The sequence below is a fragment of the Sesamum indicum genome, linkage group LG2, assembly GCF_000512975.1.
Source record: "Sesamum indicum cultivar Zhongzhi No. 13 linkage group LG2, S_indicum_v1.0, whole genome shotgun sequence".
NCBI classification, from domain to species: domain Eukaryota; kingdom Viridiplantae; phylum Streptophyta; class Magnoliopsida; order Lamiales; family Pedaliaceae; genus Sesamum; species Sesamum indicum.
The window spans coordinates 13,998,529-14,017,952 of record NC_026146.1 but is presented as its reverse complement, the minus strand read 5'-3'; the positions used below and the strand labels follow the sequence as shown (position 1 = coordinate 14,017,952).

The 19,424-nt window shown below is 36.2% G+C and overlaps 1 protein-coding gene across 1 annotated transcript; it reads right to left on the bottom strand.

The window, feature by feature from the left end:
* On the bottom strand, positions 1,416 to 19,243 carry LOC105156114 (myosin-1). The gene is made up of 23 exons (XM_011072159.2): positions 18,083 to 19,243; positions 15,932 to 16,033; positions 15,713 to 15,856; positions 15,469 to 15,619; positions 15,343 to 15,370; positions 11,457 to 11,622; positions 11,232 to 11,295; positions 11,094 to 11,107; positions 10,926 to 11,010; positions 10,472 to 10,575; positions 10,221 to 10,359; positions 9,678 to 9,796; positions 9,419 to 9,571; positions 9,238 to 9,327; positions 8,701 to 8,778; positions 8,197 to 8,355; positions 7,581 to 7,787; positions 6,046 to 6,251; positions 5,820 to 5,955; positions 3,823 to 3,952; positions 3,599 to 3,745; positions 3,241 to 3,308; positions 1,416 to 2,621 (listed from the first exon to the last, which is right to left on the bottom strand). Exons 1-23 carry the CDS (start codon positions 18,419 to 18,421, stop codon positions 1,959 to 1,961), a joined length of 3,492 nt encoding a protein of 1,163 aa, XP_011070461.1. The 5' UTR covers positions 18,422 to 19,243; the 3' UTR covers positions 1,416 to 1,958.

Below are 19,424 nucleotides of genomic sequence, written 5' to 3'. Positions count from 1 at the left end.
TGATGGGATGGGAATATAGAACAGAATCTTGGACAACTATTTTCTACTCAAAAAAACATCTTTGGAGTATCAAATTTGTGGGAATTTCAAATTTGAAGTGTGGGGTGTTTATTATGGTTACTACTATGGTGAAAATAAATTGTAAAAACAATTTTAAATAATTTGTTTGGAAATAAAAAAGAAAATTTAAAATTGAAGTTAGAACGTTTGAGAAAAAAAAGATTGCAGGATTCTTTATAATTACTGCTCAATGTGCAAACTTGTCCGAGACATCATTCTCGCATATGAGTGAACAACAATTTCTATTTATTTATTTGAGTAAAAGTGAGTCGCTCAAAATATATCTCGATTCAGGACCAAATCGGGCCAATAAAAAAATGGGTTGGTTAGACTTAGGTCCATTGGGTATTGGTCTAGTCCTAGGCTAGTTCGAGGTATTGATACCTGTAATGGGCCCAATCCTCAGTGGCCTAGGACCACTTGATTTGGATCGGCCCTATTATACCATTTTTATTTAAATAATTATGACATGTAATTTTAATTTTGTTTTTCTAAAATGACTGTTCTGTTATGTTTTACTTTTGAAACTCTAAATTTTTTTACCTTTATTCTTCTATTCTAAACTTTTAGTACATTAATTCATTAATACTCTTTATTTATTTTTTTCAGAATTTATTTTAAATTTTTTTCAAACATGTTATTATCTAACTTTATTATCGTAAGATTTTTTATTAAATTATTATTTAAATTCATTATACACTCTAACTATTTTTTTCTCATTACATTTTTAGTGTTAAATTTCATAAAATAATTATAATAATAATAACAACACAGGCACAATTGGGTCTAATTTGAGCCTCAATCGAGCTAATGCGTGGATTGGACCAGAATTTAAAAATAAATTCATTTAGGGCTTGGGACTACCTCAAAATCAATCATGAACAATAATGAGACAATCCTGGACCGAATCTTTACAAGCTAATTCATGTAGGTCTTAAATAGGTCCAACCCATTGTGCAACTTGAAGAGCGATCAGAAAAATACCATTAAAGTGCCAAATAATATCAAGGTAAATTACATCAAACACCCTAAAAATTCGTTACAATTACAAATGTTGTCTTATTATTTGAGAAATTATCGATTCCCTCCGACTATTAAACATAGTTACGTGCCCTTGGTCAAATTTTAATTTTTTGAGGAAAAACTGAAAAAAAATATTAAAAAAATTTAATGTTGTTGAACAATTCATGCAAAAATTGAATAAAACCCTAACATAAACTAACAAAATAGACGGACACTATTATCATAGAGTATTGATAATTTTTCAAATAACAACGAAATCTTAAGGGAGTTGGACCTAATTCATCCATTATATTAGAAAGCAGTGAAGAAAATAGAATCCGTGACGCTCAATCTTTATGTAATTGTTCCAATCTTTTCTGAAACAAAACCCAAACATTTCATATCATTGCATCACATATACAGAGCTCTGCTCCGACCTTCTGCAATAGAAACTCTCATCTCATGTAAGCTATACTGTGCACAAAGCTCCTGCTCTTACTTTTGCTTTTGTAAACAACTGAGCCCAATGAGTCTGAAGGAGACCAGAGAAAAACAAATACAGATGCAAAGAGTGAACACCAAATGTTTGCTCTCAAAAAATGATCCACTGTGACTTTACAATACCATTTTTGGCATGATTCTGGCTCTCTCAAGCACCAGAAGGAGCCAACGAAACAGACAAAACCATTGCACCGTTGCCTAGCAACACCGTGTTTCGACCCGAATACAATGTTTTCTCACTTGGAGTGACCTGTTTGCAGTATGCAAACTTAGCAACAAGAAGGGAGATGGTGATTGAACTTTATATACTTTCGTCAAATGGCATCGGCAAAGATGTAGAGGAAAAGGGAAAAAAGAAGAGTTTGCTTTTAGAGTAATAATAATGTTAGAGCAACTTAGTTCATCCTTGTGCTGTTCCTCCTTCCCCACCATTTCTTTCTCACCTTGTCGGCTGACGACCCTTCTTCGTTTCCAAGCTTGTTGAGAATCACCTTAGTTTCCCTCAGTCGTGCTCCGTAGTCTTTTTTCCAAGCTTCAAACATTTGTTTCAGCCTTCGGAGCTCGCTGTCTGGATCCAAACTCGCCTCGGCCTGACCTGATTTTACTTCTACCAAGAACTTGGCATCATCTCCGAATACTTGACTCCTTTGCTCAAACTCCTCGGCCAATCGAGTGATGACACTTATACCAGCGCTCATTGATCGTCCTCTGTTATTCTCGTGAAGCCTGAAGTTGTTGTGTGTCTCCCAGCTCGTCTCTTTCTCATCATTTCCATTGACGGAGGCATCTGAATTTCTCTGGGAATCATCAAGAGCCAGGCTCTTCTTTGCGATGGAAAGGCTTGACTGAAGTGATCTCATCTGTTTCTGCCACACTTCTTCCATGGACCTCATTTTCAGCTCGTATTCAGACCACCGGTTCTCGTACTGTTGGAGCCGTTGGTGAAGGATATCGTTCTCTTCTTCTTTTTCTCTCAGAGAAGCCTCAGCTCTAAGAACCCGCCGTTGCAGTTCCGCAAGGAATGATGACTTCACCAGCACCTCTTCTGGTTCATTACCCTGATTCGTAACATAATAGTGTTAACATTCAAGCCAAAACTCCTATTACATTGCATGTTGAAGAGAAATGTAGGATAAGACCACCAGCTATACAAGATGTGTGTGTGTGTGAGAGAGAGAGAATAGGGATTTTGCAGCAACACAACTGTTATTAAGAAATTGAACTGCAACAGTATATAGGTGGGTAGGTGGAAAAAAGAATTTTCGAATAGCAAGCATGGCACATGGCCTAAGCTTCAAAAATGCAAGAGGATACCACACGATGAACAAATTCATGATGACTTTCATTAACTCTACCGATGATGTGCATAATAAACACATAACAAGAAGTGTCTTCAGGAGTCAGAGGACAAGCTAATTTATGAATAGAAATACATATTTTCCAATACCAAATCTTCGAACTGATTAAGTTTCATATGGCATTTTAATAAAATCATAGGGGATATATCCAAGTTAACAGATATGTATCCTGGAAGTTCCAGAAAAATAATCTAATGGCTGAAACATATATTGGTAGCCTCTTGACAACAAACAAAATCACCAGTGACTAAAATGTGCTGCCTTAGAAATACAAATGAGTATGATTTCACTAGGTGAAGACAGAGTCCTGCATGCATACCTTTCTACCTCCAAATTGCAGCAAGCCTATGTCTCCTGAGCATCTTCTGACCAACCAGCCACGAATAACTGGAAAACCACAAAATTGGGGGTCAGGGAAAGTGGAAACTGATCAGTACAACTCATCTCTGAATGTAAAACCTCTATCACTTAAAGGTTGTGAAGATCAGGATGTATCCTGCTAGAGTGTATAAGGACATTCATTGTAGATGGAGCTTGTTGACTAAGATTAAGAATTCAGCGTAAAATATGACAGCCCACTAAACTAGCTAGATTGGCAAACAAGCAATAGTGGAATGGAACATAGTGTTTTATGCCATAAGTCATCACTATCATGGAATGACATAGATTACACCTACCTGATTGTATTACAGTTGATGCCTCGGTTTTTCTCTTGAACTTTTTTCTGCAAATCCTGGCTTTTACATGCTTTTGGATAGATATTGCTGCTCTATGCCTCCGCAAAGAGATTGCATACTCTTCTCTAGTTTTTTCACCACGGATAACTGCACTCAGAGGTTTTGTCTCAGACGGATTTATCAAGGGAAAAACAATTTGAAATTACATCTATAGAAAGTCATACACGATTGAAGAGTAGCAATCCCTCTCCGTAACTCCTTCAAATAGCAACGAGCTTTATGACCTCTAAAGCAACTTTGCACACGCAAGATACCATGCAGAGTACGATTTCTTGTGTCTTCAAGAACTCCCATCTGCAACAATCCAAAGTACGACACGAGTTAATTATAAAGGTAAACGATTGGAAAAAGTGAATTTCTGAAGTAAATATTCTGTCAATAAAACAAGTGAACAGTACATCTGGAAGATGGTAAATTGTCTTCATTCTTGTTTGGTTTTTGACAAATTACATATAAATATCTTGTTGTCAGGAACTTTTTCATATATGTTTAATGCAGCTGTTAGTAAAATTCCAGCTAAAAGGAAACTCCAGTCAGCGACTGCAAATAAATGCCACAGCAATAACAAAGAAAGCTATTTCGACACTACGGCTGCTTTGCAAGGTTGATTTTCCACCAACTACAGGCTCAACTTGGGGATATTTTCTCGCTCAGAAGACTTGCTTTGTCATGTTGCAGAGGGATAATTTTAGGTATAAGAGAAAATAGTTTATTCGGACGAGTACAAGCTCTCCTTCAAGTGTTTCTTACCAAATTCAGCAAAGATTCTACTTGTTTATGTAGCTTTCAATGTCTTTCAGTACTTCCACAGTCGACATGCTTTCAGTGTAGGTAACAAAGTGATCAAACAAGAAGCAATAATGAGTATATTCTTAATCAAGCTCCTTTCCTGATTCTTATAGCCAACACTAGTCCTTAAAGAATCCACATCATTTGAGCCCATCTGGTCATGTTTACGGAGATGGTTCTGTATAATGGCTTGAATTAGTAAAATATATGGACTCAAAACTCATATAAAACTTCTTATTTCAGCAGTAAATTGTTTCACAGATTTCTAGGTTATGTGAAGCTGTTCCAGCCCTAGGCGTGATGTCGTGGGAATGAAGCTGATGCTTTACAATTCTTTCACCCCTCTTCTCCCTTTTATGTTCAATTCTCAGTGACTAAAATTTTGCAAAGACTTGGAATACTTTATTTGACATTCATGGTTACACTTTTCTAAACTCGCAACCATTAAAAATATAAAAGATTATGTAGCAATATTCTCAGCTATTGGTCAAAGCACTGACAAAAGTAGCTCTTGCTGCTTTATTAACCAAATTTTAACCCATCCAACACCTATCATGAGTTCCTTCAGAACTGTATAATGCAAAGTTGTTTGACATCATTGGGGAAGGGCATTACTGCTATGCACGTATTGTAGAGTACGGGGCAAAATACACTGCAACTAAATAATTCAAAGATATAGTCACATACTGGAGAAAGTGCTTTAATGTCATACTGAACCAGAAGTGTGACATGCTGAATTCAACAGCTGTAAATCTCATCTAATGATTAACAGCATATGGTTATTGTAAGAAAGCTAGTCAGGATCATGCGTCTCTGCTTCATGAGATCATTACAAAACCAGAAAAAAGCCTTATCTAGCTGGCATAATATCCTCAGGCAAAGTTAGGGCACTGTATTTTGGGTGCCTAAATTCAGAAGACATTTTGCGGAATTCTCTACCGGATCAGAAGTTCTGCATATTTGTATTCTCAGGATTCTTTTTCAATAGGCTACTATTGCTTCAGAATATTAAGCTTCCTTATTCAGTCGGAGCAGTAGAACAATATTAAAAATTTTGCCCCACTTTATACTCCAAAGAAAATAATTAATGAAATCATTGGTAGATATCAAATAAGTTAACCTTTTTTTCCGGAATATTTGTTAGCATTCCTTGCAAGGTATTTTTGCATAAGCAATGTTCAAACTATACAACAAATTAGAGCTCAGTAATCATAACTATTGTGGTAAACTAGTTAAACGCCAAGACAAAATTAATCCTACACTCTAGGTAGACAAAAAGAAGAAAAAGATACACTAGACAAACTAATTTGCCAGAAATGTTTCTCCAATCAATTAAAAGAATAGAGTGGAAAAGGAGAGTCCAACTTCTCACCTGTCCCGTGCGGAAAAACAACTTTGTGTAGCCAACTTGATACATCTCAGGTAGAATGTTAAACTGATGAAGGATTGCTACTGAAACACTGAGTGGATCCTGTGATGCAACATGGTCTAATAGAAGAAAACCATACCTAATGAAGGAAGCAAGTCCAACATCAGTTGATCAGAGAATAATGGATAGAGAACATCCATGCAATTGTTAAATTTATTTATTTACCTACCTTCTGGCAAACTTTTGATGTGACATTCTAGTAGGAAAACCAGATCTTGATATTCTAACAACTTCTAAGACTCCACAACAACGCAGCTGTTGTAGTACCAGTCCTTGGTTATAACTGCCAGGAGATTGGAAGTTGTTGGGCTTTATACAGCGTATGAAATGTGGTGTTGTGTTCTCAAGGCGTTTCATTAATTGGAATAATTGGCCCTGACAACCAAACGCCAGAGCTAAGAAACAACATCATCTATAACAATAACAATAAGAACCTAACTTCCTGAGGAAGCATAGTTTTATTCAGAATTCTCCACCATTCCTCAACCCTGCTTCACAAACTCAAGGAAAGACCTTCATATAGGGGAAGCAGAAAGCATGCGAAAATAAATTCAAATAGGTTCACATAGCAAGTAAATCAAGAGTTAATATAAACTGTTCCGTGCTGATACTTAAATTTCAATTTGACCCTTATTCGATCTGTAGTTCAAAGTCACGGTATTGGCAATAATATCAATAAACATGCCATAATGGACATGGAATATAAAGATTTATTGCCCATTCAGAACAAATGCATTATAAACTGCTGAAAATGTTCTAAAAGAAGGGTAAAACAATAAAATAAAAGACAAATAACATAAATTACTATTCACTAGTATACGCAAGAAATTTTAGAATAAAATTAAGTAAATATTACTGATCAATTGTGAATTTGTAATACAAAATAGATCATTAGGAATAGTAATAAGAAAACATTTATTGTACAGGTAATAATACATTATGTGGATCATATTGCAGAGAATCACAAGAAAGTGAATAAATTTTATCAATAGATACAGTATTAAGATGTTATCGGATATCATCACCAATAATATTCAATAATATCATAATATGGACGATGCCGATATTATCGGTGAATTGGTGGGTAATCTCAGATCAGTGAGGACAGTCCAGGTGTGTATAGACTGTTACTTTGATCCATAATTTGATCATATTAGCTACCAAGCAAAAGTAAAATCTGACACAAAAGTAACTATGCTCATATTTACCTCCAAAAGGACTATGTTTGGGCAATCTTAAATCTTGGAGCCCATTACATAAGTAAAATTCAAGTGTCTGTGAAATAGTAAGTTCGTTCAAAAATGTTGCCAACAAATTACATAAAGAAATATTAGACTAGATATAGGACCATTATAAAATTTAACTCAAAAGAGCATCATAACAAACATAACTGAGGTTATCAACCTGAGGAACTTGACAAATAGATAACCCTCTTTTAGTATTTGAAAGTGTCGCTTTAGTACTTATTGCTATGTCTGCGGCAGGCATCATAATTTTGATGGAGTTCTAAAAGAACCCTAGTTTCAAATATGCAACAAGGAGATGCTATAAATTAATAGCTATATTCGCTGCTTGCTTATATGAGCAATTTACCAAGCATCTTTATCGCCTATGTTGCATATTAATCCCAATTAACATGAATACTACGACTCAACAATTAAAATTTTCAGCTTTACTATCCTTCAAGAAAGAAAGGTAATTTACCTTGAATTTTGTCGTAACACTTAATTTTTGTGAATCTGCACCACCAGACTTATACAGTGCACCTACTACTGGCTTCTCAGATTGAGTAAGCATACTAGAAGCAAAAGCCTGCGGAAGTTGGCAAGTGCAAGAAGAAAGAAGATGGATGGAATCCAAATGAAGTAAATCTCGATTCTTCTCCAGAAACCCAGTAGTGTCATACGTAACCTGAGATGAGAAACAAAGTTAAAGAGCGTCAAAAGAGCAAATAATAACAAAATAAGATAACTATTCATCTGAAAATCAGAAATATTAATTCAGTTTTTACAGAAGGATTTAATATCAAGCATTTGTTTGCTAACACTAACTAAAAGCAATCAATGAGCATAGGACCCAGTAAACAAAGTGCCACCAGTATATTTTACTTATGTGGTCTGCCAATGTATATGCAAATAAAATGCAATTTATCATGTATCAGGCAAATAAGTCATAATCACTAATGTCCTGCAGTAAGTCGAAGGTGCACTAGCGAGTTCAATTAGCTTCCCAGCAATTCAGATGGTGTTGTGAGACAGGGTGGGCAAGTTCAGCAGCAACTTCAATCTATAAAGAATTTGCAAGTGATAAAAATGTATACCTCTCCTGCATAATGACGAACAGTAAATGCTTTCCCTCTTTCTCCTCTAAAGCAAGGATTGGACTTCAGATGTTGCTTGAGCTTATTGGCAAAGCTCAGATCTGTGCCATTTGGAAAGGTAGATTCCTCATCGAGCAAGGATTGTAACCCTAATGGTTTCTGCACAAGAAGAAAATAGTTATATGTCCAAGAAAAAAATAAAAGAGACAAATGTTATCACTTCATTGCCATCCATAAAATGAAGAATTCAACCATAGCAGCAAAGGAACACTACCATGTACCATGGTATATCTCATCAATTTGATCCTCACTGGGGATTATTAAGATACTATCACAAGTATTGATGCAAACCAAAATGTTCTCGTATGAAATCAAAACTGCCCCCAAAATAGGTGCAGAAATTTGAGAGGAAATTCCCATGCCACATCATAATAAACATCTTAGCCATTATAACTGAGTGAGATCATCAGCTTCATTAAATGTTGACAAAGTTAAGTTTCATACCTTCTCGAAGAGATTAAGACAATCTTGATTATCTTCAAAATCAACTTTTGCCCAGTCAATACCATCTTGAATGTATTCCTGAATAAGAACTTCAATACTTTAAAACATAAAAAAGAAGACATCTTGCATAGTGATAATCAGTATAGCCCTCATGCTTCACTTAATCCCCTATCCAAGCAAGGGAACAATAACTGGATAGATAGCCAATCTAAACAAAAGAAGATGAGATGGAGATCTTTCATATACGCTAACAAAGAATAATGTATGTTTCTTTGCCAACATCATGGGTAGTGTTGGAAGACAATATGATAGTAAATAATCAGGCATGTAAGAATATTTATGTCTTTTTATTTATTCCATGTTATTCAACACAGAAAGTAACTTTTTCAGAGTGTTGAATAATGAGCAATGCTGAGATTTTTTGGGACTGGTTCACATTAGTCAAATTTACAAGATAAAAGCAATAAAGTTAGTACATAACGGTGATTGTGCAGGAATTGTTAAGCAGAAATAGACGAAGCGTTATGAAATAGTCACCTCTTGCTCCAATTTGAACAAATGACGATTGAAGTGTTGTTGTAATCTTTCATTGGCATAATTGATGCAGAATTGCTCAAAACTATTCCTCTAAGGAAAGATATAAAAAATGATAAGCACAAATGCTTGAGCAGAAGACATAGGAACAGAGAAGTGAAACAAATTCTAGAAAGACACACACCTCAAATGATTCAAAACCATAAATATCAAGAATACTAATTGATCTTCCAGTGCGCCTTTTGCCTACTGACAGCGATTTATTGATTTGCTCAACTAGCCAATCAAACAAACAAGAATAAATTGATTTTGCCAAAGCATCTCTTGTATCAATAGCCTGAGAAAAGTGACGTTTAATCAGAAAATTTGTTGCTCATACAGGTTTTAGATCCAAAAAGCCATCCAATATCTAAATTATTATTGCCAGATATCAACCGTCTAACCTGAGCAAGGGTAAGCTTTTGAACAATTGTATCATTTCCTACTCTCATTTTCCGAGTTGATAAAGCTAGCTTTAGCTCCCCAACATTGCACCCAATCAGTGTAGCAACAGTGATTAGACCTGAAAATTGGAGATATAAGACAGTATTCATATAAAATATATGATTTTTTTTATCATATTAACATTAATATATAGAAGAAATGATCTCCAAATTTTGAGTAAGGTACCAGAGTGCTGATTCTGTTTCCGGATATATCTCAGACCACATCAAACAAGATAAAATTTCATCAATGAGAAAATAAAAATTGAAAATAGACTTTTATTATAAATGATGCATCTACATATACATTTCCCAGCAATGAAATTAAGTACTGGCGATAGGCTTGAAATAAACTTGACAAGTCTGCAATGGATGAACTTTTTTTTTCCAGCACAACGGTATAATTTGATGATTTTAGCAAGTCAAACACTCAAACCATTGTTTGTTTCACAACACATTCATGCAGCATCATTTTTGTCTAGGTTTTCCGTGAAATATGCTCACCTTCATCCACCACTGGTTCAACATGATTTTCACTATCAATCACAGTAAAGGAGACATTTCCCAGCCAGAGTACTGCAGCTAGCATAGCAAAGACACTATCTTGGTCGTCCTTTTTAACATGAACAATATCCAGAGCTTCCTGGGTTTAGGAAGAAGATTAATGGCTAAGTTTGCTGCACCCCCAGAATATAAGAACATGAAAATGGTATAACACTAGGAGAATGATGAGATTGAATCACAAGGATAAATACCATTACTACACGAAACTGTTCAGCATCATCAACCCCAGAAATCATAAAGCAGTTGCTTTGGCTCAAGTACTTGAACTCATCTGCATTCTTTAAATTTAGTTTTTCTGCACAAGAAAACATAGCAAACAGTGAGTCAATGTGTCGGCAAGAAGGTGACAGATAGACAGCAGACAGATGGAGAGACGCAGATCTTAAGTTCAATTGAAAATACACATCAATGGAAGACCAAGAAGGAGACACGTAGATAGCACAAAGATGGGGGGTGGGGAGAGAGAGAGAGAGAGAGAAAGATGCTTAATGCTGCTAGTACAAATTTTAATTAGAAAAAAACTGTTAAATAATGAGCATGAATTTTCAAGCAGCTCCAATAGCAATAGAGGCAGACATTCATATCGAAGTTTGCAAGACTCTGATCATTACCAGAACTATGTTATGGATGAGGATAGTGATGTACCTCTAAGCATAGTTGGAGCTCCAGCACAAAGCTGATAAAAGATATGATATGACCTTTCTCCCTCTGAACATTGAACAACTCTGGACTGTTCATCAAAACAGCCTGCCTGAGTCTTTGTATTAAAAAACAAGTGATCTTAATAAAACCAGAAGAAGTAGATGAACATACCTTTTCAAGTAAAACTATAGGGATGGTGGAACCGCATTGGATGACAAAACACAAAATAAATCATTGAGATCAGTTTTTGTAATTCGACAATTCTATATAGTAATTTGACTTCAAAATCTTTATGCTGGATTATCTTACAAGTTTGAATCCTGGCACCAGATATTTTTCCAGTGTCACTGAAGTGAATTTCAATCAGCTTTCCCTGGAGACAGGACAGGTCATATTACTATAACTTACAAGCAAAGAAAACCCAAAGCTGTTCACTTCTGCACGCATGCACACAAAAAGGAAAAAGAAGGAAGAACTTATTTTCCATGCAAACCAACAAAAATATGAAGGAAGCCCATCAAACAAGCAACTTACGAAGCGACTCGAGTTGTCATTTCTTAATGTCTTGGCATTACCAAAGGCTTCCAAAATTGGATTTGTCTTCAGAATCTCATACTCTATCCCACTACCACCTCCCAGGGCAGCCAAATATTGCATTGCTATCTTTGCTGTCTCAGTTTTTCCGGCTCCACTTTCCCCACTGGATAGAAAAGAAGCAGAAACCGGGCTTTGATAAATTGATCATAACACAAAAGTCACTTATGTTTTGCATATCTAAGGAGTATTTATGAATTCACAGCCAGTAGTCCCATAGGACAACTTCCAAAAGTATCTAAATTAAGAAGTCACTTCATCACAAGAGAAAACAATCTGATTTCAATATAAGGAGCAGAATTTGGAAGGGAAGCCATAAGATAACCCAGTATCAACTGATAACAAGAGTAGATTCTGCCGAAATGATACATTCTTCCATCTAAGTTGTACACCATTCTGGAAACTAAAATCAGTCAGTTCAATGATATTATGCTGTACACTTTCCGCCTCACTTTTACATATCCTTTTCGACTCAGCCCAGAATTTAAAAAGACAGTTTAAAAAATGCAAATTCTGTATATCTTTAAATTATTGCCTTAAAAGTAGTCACTAAGTTGGCGCATCACAGAATCAATTAAAGTGAAAGGATATTTTTTGGAAAACTTATCCATTTCAGAAAAAGGAGGTTTATTTTGGGGGCATCCAGAAAAGGAAATAAGGGAAGTAAATTTGGAGAAAAGAGTATCCTATTTCCACAGTCTCGCATCATCAAACAATATAATTCTTCTGCCAAGATTACTATAAAACAAGATTCTCAAAAAGTCAGATGGACAGCTGATAGATCCCAGGCAAAGATCTTTAAAAGGCCCAAACTACACAGACTCCAGCTAACTCCATGTGTGACAGCACTTGTGCTATGAGACACCTCTTCTAACAATTTGAAGACACAAACTGTCATGCCAACTTCTCCAACATAATATTTCCAAGGAACAACACAGTGATATACATGACCTGAGAGACCATCCTTAAGAAGAAGGCACCAAAGAGATCATCAAGAACAAGTCTCACGCTCACGATTGCCATAACGTACACCATAATTCAGGGAAGTACATCCATCCTTTTATGCAAAGGCCATAGAGAATGTGAACCCCCTCTCAGATACTAGCTAAAATCACTAGCCCAATTGTAAGTTACGATACCCGGCTCCTGACACTTCGTATTGCAGGCAGCAGTTTTCAATATTTGCTCAATGCAGGCACTCACTGCTTCTCTAGTCTCTTTCCTACTCAAGCTGGAATCTGTAAAGGGGTTACTATATGTTAATGAGTCTAAGGCAGACCCCTAACTAGTATTATCTTTTGGAACCTGTAAATGGTTCAATATCTACAAACTACCATAAGAAAACCCACATGTTGGAATTTCCAGACATCTCTACTCGGCAATGAGTGATTCTTAGAGCAAACAAAAAGATTTGGCAAAACAAAATCACCACAATTCCAAATGACATTTATGAACGGTCTTTTCTATAAATTGATAGATGGAAGTTGATAATGGGCATCATGCAAAGCAAAACCCCATTAGTCAAAAGCAGAGCACCTTTAGCATTATTCTCAATCCCACTTTTTAGTAACCACTTTATCCAAAAGTTTAAGCTATTGATGAGGAGGAAAGACATTTATTCTGGTGAGTTGCTGGCATGTCTCTGTTGATGTAGGCAAGGATGTAGAATTCTTATAGCAACTGGTTGCTGTCGCAACATTGAGATTTGAATACAAGTTTTGCTGTTCTGATCGGGTCAACTAAAAGCATAAGTTGACGAGGCTAGGCACGTGGAATATAATCTAACTGGTTAAGGTTCATGGATCTTGTTGTTGTGAGAGAAGAGTGGCATTCCTTCTTAATGACCATATAAGCATCATTAAAAAGCCAGCTCATCCAAAAGTTCATGTTGTCAGAGAGTAGAGGTATTCCATCTTTAATTGCTTCTGTACCCCTACAATGTTTCATTCATTGAAGAAAACAGCATGTTTCATCACATATCTCTGTACTAGAATTGATTACGGCAATTTGTAGCTTGTAGCCATAATCATTAATATAGGAAAGAATCTTCCAGCTTTCTCAGGGTTGTTTGAAGTTTAACCTACTTCAGTCGCCATGTGATGATTCAGGCTCGCATTAAGCCGGAAAAAGTAGCCGCGATGTTTCAAATGGTAATGTAACCTTGAGGTGATCTTCATAGGACATTTGTGGATGAGTAGCACAAAGAACAGGCAAACTACATAACTCTTAGAACTAGCTAGTATTAGAGAGCTTGCTTGATCAAAGCAGAAACCCTTGCCACATTAATCAAGGAATGAGCAGAGGAAACAAGTCGAACCAAATACATGATCTGAGTATACAAGACATGGTTTCCTGAAAATTAGGGGAATCCAAAAATATGAGGTACCTAACCTGATGAATCATATAGACGCTCAAGGAATACAATGCCAAAGAGCACAATCAACATGATAGCAGAAAATGTCTTTTTACATGATTCAATGAATGCCATCTATGTGTTTTTCACACTATCACATAGGAAACTAATAATTCCCCAAACTTCCAAGCCGGGTTGCCACTTCACTTGTCCGAGTTTTGCTGAACAGTTTTTTGGATATCAAAAGGACCTCCCCATAAGGTAATTTTAATGCGGCTGATTTCCCTCTTTTGCAATATTCCACCCATTCCAAGTGTGATTTCTATGTTATGTACAGCTGTCTATAGGTAACCAAGCAGAAAAGAACTAGTTACTAAAACTGGAAATAAAAGAAGATCTGCCTATTAACTTGGTTTGGTTCTGAAAGTATCGCCTCATTCCATCAAAACTTAAACTCTCTGCAGAACAAACTCTTGACCCTCCCATTTTCAAGACCAAGTTAAAGCCAAAAAAAAAAAACAAAATCATTTTTTATGACACAACATGGGGATGTTCATTCTATTTGATTTGAACAACAAGGTGGGCCTGCATAATTAGCTATTGAGTCTTAAGAGTGCAAATGAAGTGAAGCTTATCGAATGCTAAAGAAAAACTAGTCGCATAATATGAAACTTCCTCTAATGGAACTGAATTCTTTAAGAATGTATTATGGGAGATATGACCTGACTGAGGCAAATATCAAGGATCCAGCTCTTACATCTGCCTCTTTCATTCAGTTAATATCATGTCAGGTTCATCCTCTACAGTTACCGGATTACCATTCGAAGCATTATTTCAGCACAATACTACAACAACTCTCATAATTTATATGACCATATATATTGACCCAAAAGGTATCCAGTGAACTGCCCAGGACAATCTACAGAATCCTCAAATGCAGTCATCCGTACAGAAGGATAAAATCATTAGAGCTCCACCTAAACTCAAGCACATTTCAAAATTCTTTATTGCCAAATCCGATCATTTAAAGACAATAGACAATCAGCTGAGCAGTGATAATAGACGATGAAACTAAATCCACATGTTATCTTGATGAATATCTATTATTAGCCAAACCACAGAAACACCAAACAATATTCTCAAAAGGCAAACCCATTCCAGAATAATGAAATGACACTTTCTCAATGACTCAACACGATGGTGAATCTAAGCTGCTTAACTAATGCTCCAAAATGCAAAGACTAGACTTTTAAAAAACTATAATGAATCTTTTACTACAGCCAGGAGGGATGAATGTTACAATCTCATTATATAGCCACAAATAATTTGTATTGCATAGAAAGCACAGATGCATATAAGTTCGGATAAATAAAGGCTGGCTGCTAATGCACATCAAAGGTTTGCCTTCCCATTATACACAAGAAAAGGATAAGAAGCAAGAAGATATCAAATGTAAAGTGGGAGGTAGCCAACCTTATAATTATAGATTGATTTACTTCATCTGCAGATGGGGAAAACCAAATAATTAGTTACTGCCAGCAAAGGCTTTGTTCTAGCTGTAATTTTAAATAGTTTAGCCGTGACCATAAGTTAAGTTACCTCGGATCATTTCACGCATGGCTGTATCAGTGATAGCATATACATGTGGGCTCTCCATGGTTTTGCGCTTATAAGCATCAATATAATCATTGCCATATAAAGAGACTTTCTTAAAGGGATTAATGGCAACCAAAACTGGCCCTGCTTTAGTCTGAAATGAACAGCACAGTGAGGAAACATGTATCAGAAAAATCAAATAAATCAGAACCCGAGAGAAAATCTCAATATAAGGATATACACTTACGTAAATCATATCTTGGTCATATCTATACTGGAGATTGTACAATACTGATGGCTCATTTAAGTAACTTAGTTGCATAAGATCATCCACACCATCAAGTATATCAGGATTAGCAGGCACCAGAGATTCCGAGTTCACTTTCAGAACCTAGATGAATATAGTTAGAGATGAAAGCAATTTAATGGGTTTACAAAAAAGACAAACTACCAAGTCCGTACTCACTTTTCCTTCAGCCAAAGATATCAATGACTCATTTCCAGAAGTCTGAAGAATAGTCCCTAGCTCCCAATTACCATCAGGAAGTTGAAACCATGACTGAAGCTTCTGAAAATAAATAAATAAATAAAATTAGGTTACAAGATTGATGCTAATTAGAGAATTATCAGACCAAGCGTTCACATGATATCTCTTAAAGTTAAACACCATATAAAATGTTTTTCCAACTAACAAGTAGTTGTATTGTGTTTAGTAAAAGATTGAGTTCAAAGAGCTTAAAGCCCTTTTACAGATAAATTGAGAAGATGATAGAGAACAATCATCAGGAAGCAACCAGATGACAATAACTCAGAGAGTCACTCAGAGCATAACTTAACAGAGATGAAAGTCACACAGAAGAGGTGACAGTTAATGCCTCAAGGATGCAATCTGATGCTCACCTTGAGGTAAGAAGCTTGAGGTACTTGTAAGGCCCTCAGATTAATGACAAGGCATGCCTTGATGTTCCTCAGACATTCCTTAGATGCACATGCTAAGGAGGGCCTTAAAATGTCAACTAAGGAAGGGGTTTCTGGGAGAAGAAATAAGACCAAACATTTAGTGGATGACTTCCTTTAGGTGATACGTAGTATATTAATCATTTCTTATTTTTGACCAAAAGGATCATATAATTCGATTAATGATCTTGGCACTAACTTATAGTTCTTTCGATTAGTCCCTTCCTTTTTCAGTCGCCACTTTTATCTTACACCACATTATTGGATATAATTCCTTTTTCCAATATTATTTTACTTGTTTACATTCACCATTAGAGTACAAAAGTTAACAAATGACAAGCATTGAGCAAACGGCATGAAGATTTCGCATATTGAAATCCGACTGCAGCTGAAACCTTCAGATTGGCATTTTGACTTAGGAGCACTATGATATAACTTTGAAAATGCAGCTTCCAAACCAGTCAGCTTGAATAGGATTGCATGAACATCAGTATGTGAAACTCCAACATCCAGCGAGGATAAAGAAGCATTACAAAGAGCTTCATATTACTAAATTATAATCTAATGCATTTCAGAATATAATAATCTAAAGCAAATACTCCTCCTTTCCTTTTCTTCCACAAAGTTAACAAGCTCACATAGTTGACTTCACTAGTAACTTTCACATGTTTCCTCTTCACAATCTTCCTGGAAAAATCTCTGTTTTATCCCACTTAAAAGATGAACAGAGCACAAAGGAAATGCATGTGTCTCCCCAGTCCCTCCCAGGATACTTTTATATGTGCACAAGGAAAGTTTTGTATGACACCCTTTAATGTTTTAACCTCAAGCTGGTGAATATATCAGTTAGCTGATTTATGTTCAAGGGAACAAAGTGAGGCATGAGTTTGAGCATGACCCTGCATAATCAACATTTATATACTCCATCATTCATAATGACCATGACTACACAGTTCACCTCCAAATATAAACCACAATAATATCCTGATGCTTATACACTCTCATGTACATTGCACTAGTTTTCTTAACAGCCACAATTGCTAACATCATGGATTCATAATGTGGAAGTGGCGGAAGATTCTAATAAATGAAATTCACTCACGTATTTAGCTCTCAGAATCAAAATTGACAATAGTTTCCTAAAAAGGTCCTGTATCTAGTAAATTAGGGTGGATGACAGTCTAAGTGAATTGGAGAGTTAAAGAAGCAAAATTGATCGTCAGTTGACCATATGATTAACTAACATTATATACAGATAAATATAGAAAAGGCTGTTGCTGTTACACACACATACACATATGTGTATATATATATATATAGAGAGAGAGAGAGATGGAAGCTGCTGCTGTTTAACTGATGATATATACATATTAGAGCTAGCACTAATGAAACACCGCAAGAGTGCATGTATATTTGCAACCATATACAAAAGGAAAATTGATATAACAATGATTATCCTCATGACCACTGGTTGAATTCTTTCATCAACCGTCATGTTTCACACAGCATGCCACTTTCCCCCATACTTCATTCAGAAATATTATCGTTTATAACTTCTGCATTTTCGACAGAAAAAGCATGTGGGAAGTTCATCGTATACATAAAAGAAGTTCAATGAATATATAACAAAAGAAAACAAAAAATAAAACTCCAGAGGTACCTTCTTCGACATGTAGGGGGTGGTGTCACTCCACTTAGAGTCATCGTGCGATTTTTTAATCAACCGTATAGGAGTATTCTCAGCATTGCCATCATCGCCATCATCACCCGAAGAAGCCCCAACTTTGGCAGGCATATCCGAACTATAATAGGGTGATTCATCATTTTCCGATCCAACATCACCCCTTCCATTGGCGGTGCCTTCTGCAGCATCACTCAGTAACTCAGCATTTCCCGATACAGCATCAGATAAACTCATCCTATCACTTCCAGAAGAACCCACAGAGCCTAAGTCCACAGGCAATGATTTGATCGATTGAAAGACTTTCTTCTGTGACATTTTCCACAATGAGGGTCCTCCTTTTTTCCCTTGATTTGCTTCAATTCAATGAATCAAACTCACAGAAGTATAATTGGATCAAAAGGGAAGCCTACTCCCCACCTTTTGTTCTCAAAAGTGAATCAAACTTTAGCTTAAAGGTCCCACAGACTTAGCTGCCGAACTTAATGGAGGGACCATACTATTACCAAACATCGGCAAGTGACTCCTCGCTAACCAGTCACACCATTAGCCATCTCGACAACAACAAATCTTAAACCCCACTTGCCAGTTATCCTCAACCCAAAACCTTGATATCTTAAAAATTACTCTAAAATTTCGGGCGAACAAAAAGATCAAAACTTTCGCATCAGGATGGCACTCAAATTCTTGAAATAAATACTTAAATGCGTTACAAAGTTTCAAAATTCAAGCAATATGCAACCCGCTGCAGATCTCCACCCACACAAAAATGATCTAAACCCAAAAGACAGAAAAGCAACAGGCCCCGATAGATCAACTGTCGCTAAAAAAGACAGCAAATTGGGCCAGAGATAATGGGCTACGAACAAAATAAAAAATGAAGCGATAAAAACAGCCAACTCCAAATCAAACGCCGACGAAATGCAGGCAGAAACCCAGAGAAGAGAAAACCGCTGAGTGTATGCGCTACACAAAGAAGAGGAGAAACTGGTGAAAAATACATACAATAATAAAGAAAAATCCAAGGTGTGTGGAGAAAGCAGAAAGCAGCGAGTAGCTTTAACTTTGATTATTCCTCTTTTTTCTTTGTCTGGGACTTTGGTGTTTTCTTGGTGGAGCCTTTCAAACGCAAATATAGCGAGCTATGAGCGGGTGGGGTGGGGTGGGGGTGGGGTGGGGGGTGCTATCCATTTGATTTTGATTTTTCAGATTTCGGACACCATAGGAATTTTGAAACAAATTTTCGCTATTTTTTATGGGGGAGAATGCAAGACTGCATTTGTATGAACATCGTTTCAAACAACAAACATCTTTTTCTTGA

Bases quoted from the DNA above. Each gene is read 5' to 3' on its own strand.
- LOC105156114 (XM_011072159.2), bottom strand. From the start codon at position 18,421: ATGTCACAGAAGAAAGTCTTTCAATCGATCAAATCATTGCCTGTGGAC. The intron at 8,356-8,700 runs GTATGAAACTTA...CTTCTTGTGCAG, and splicing joins GTCTTAATCTCTTCGAGAAG to AAACCATTAGGGTTACAATC. The intron at 3,746-3,822 runs GTATGACTTTCT...CTCTGAGTGCAG, and splicing joins GATTGCTACTCTTCAATCGT to TTATCCGTGGTGAAAAAACT.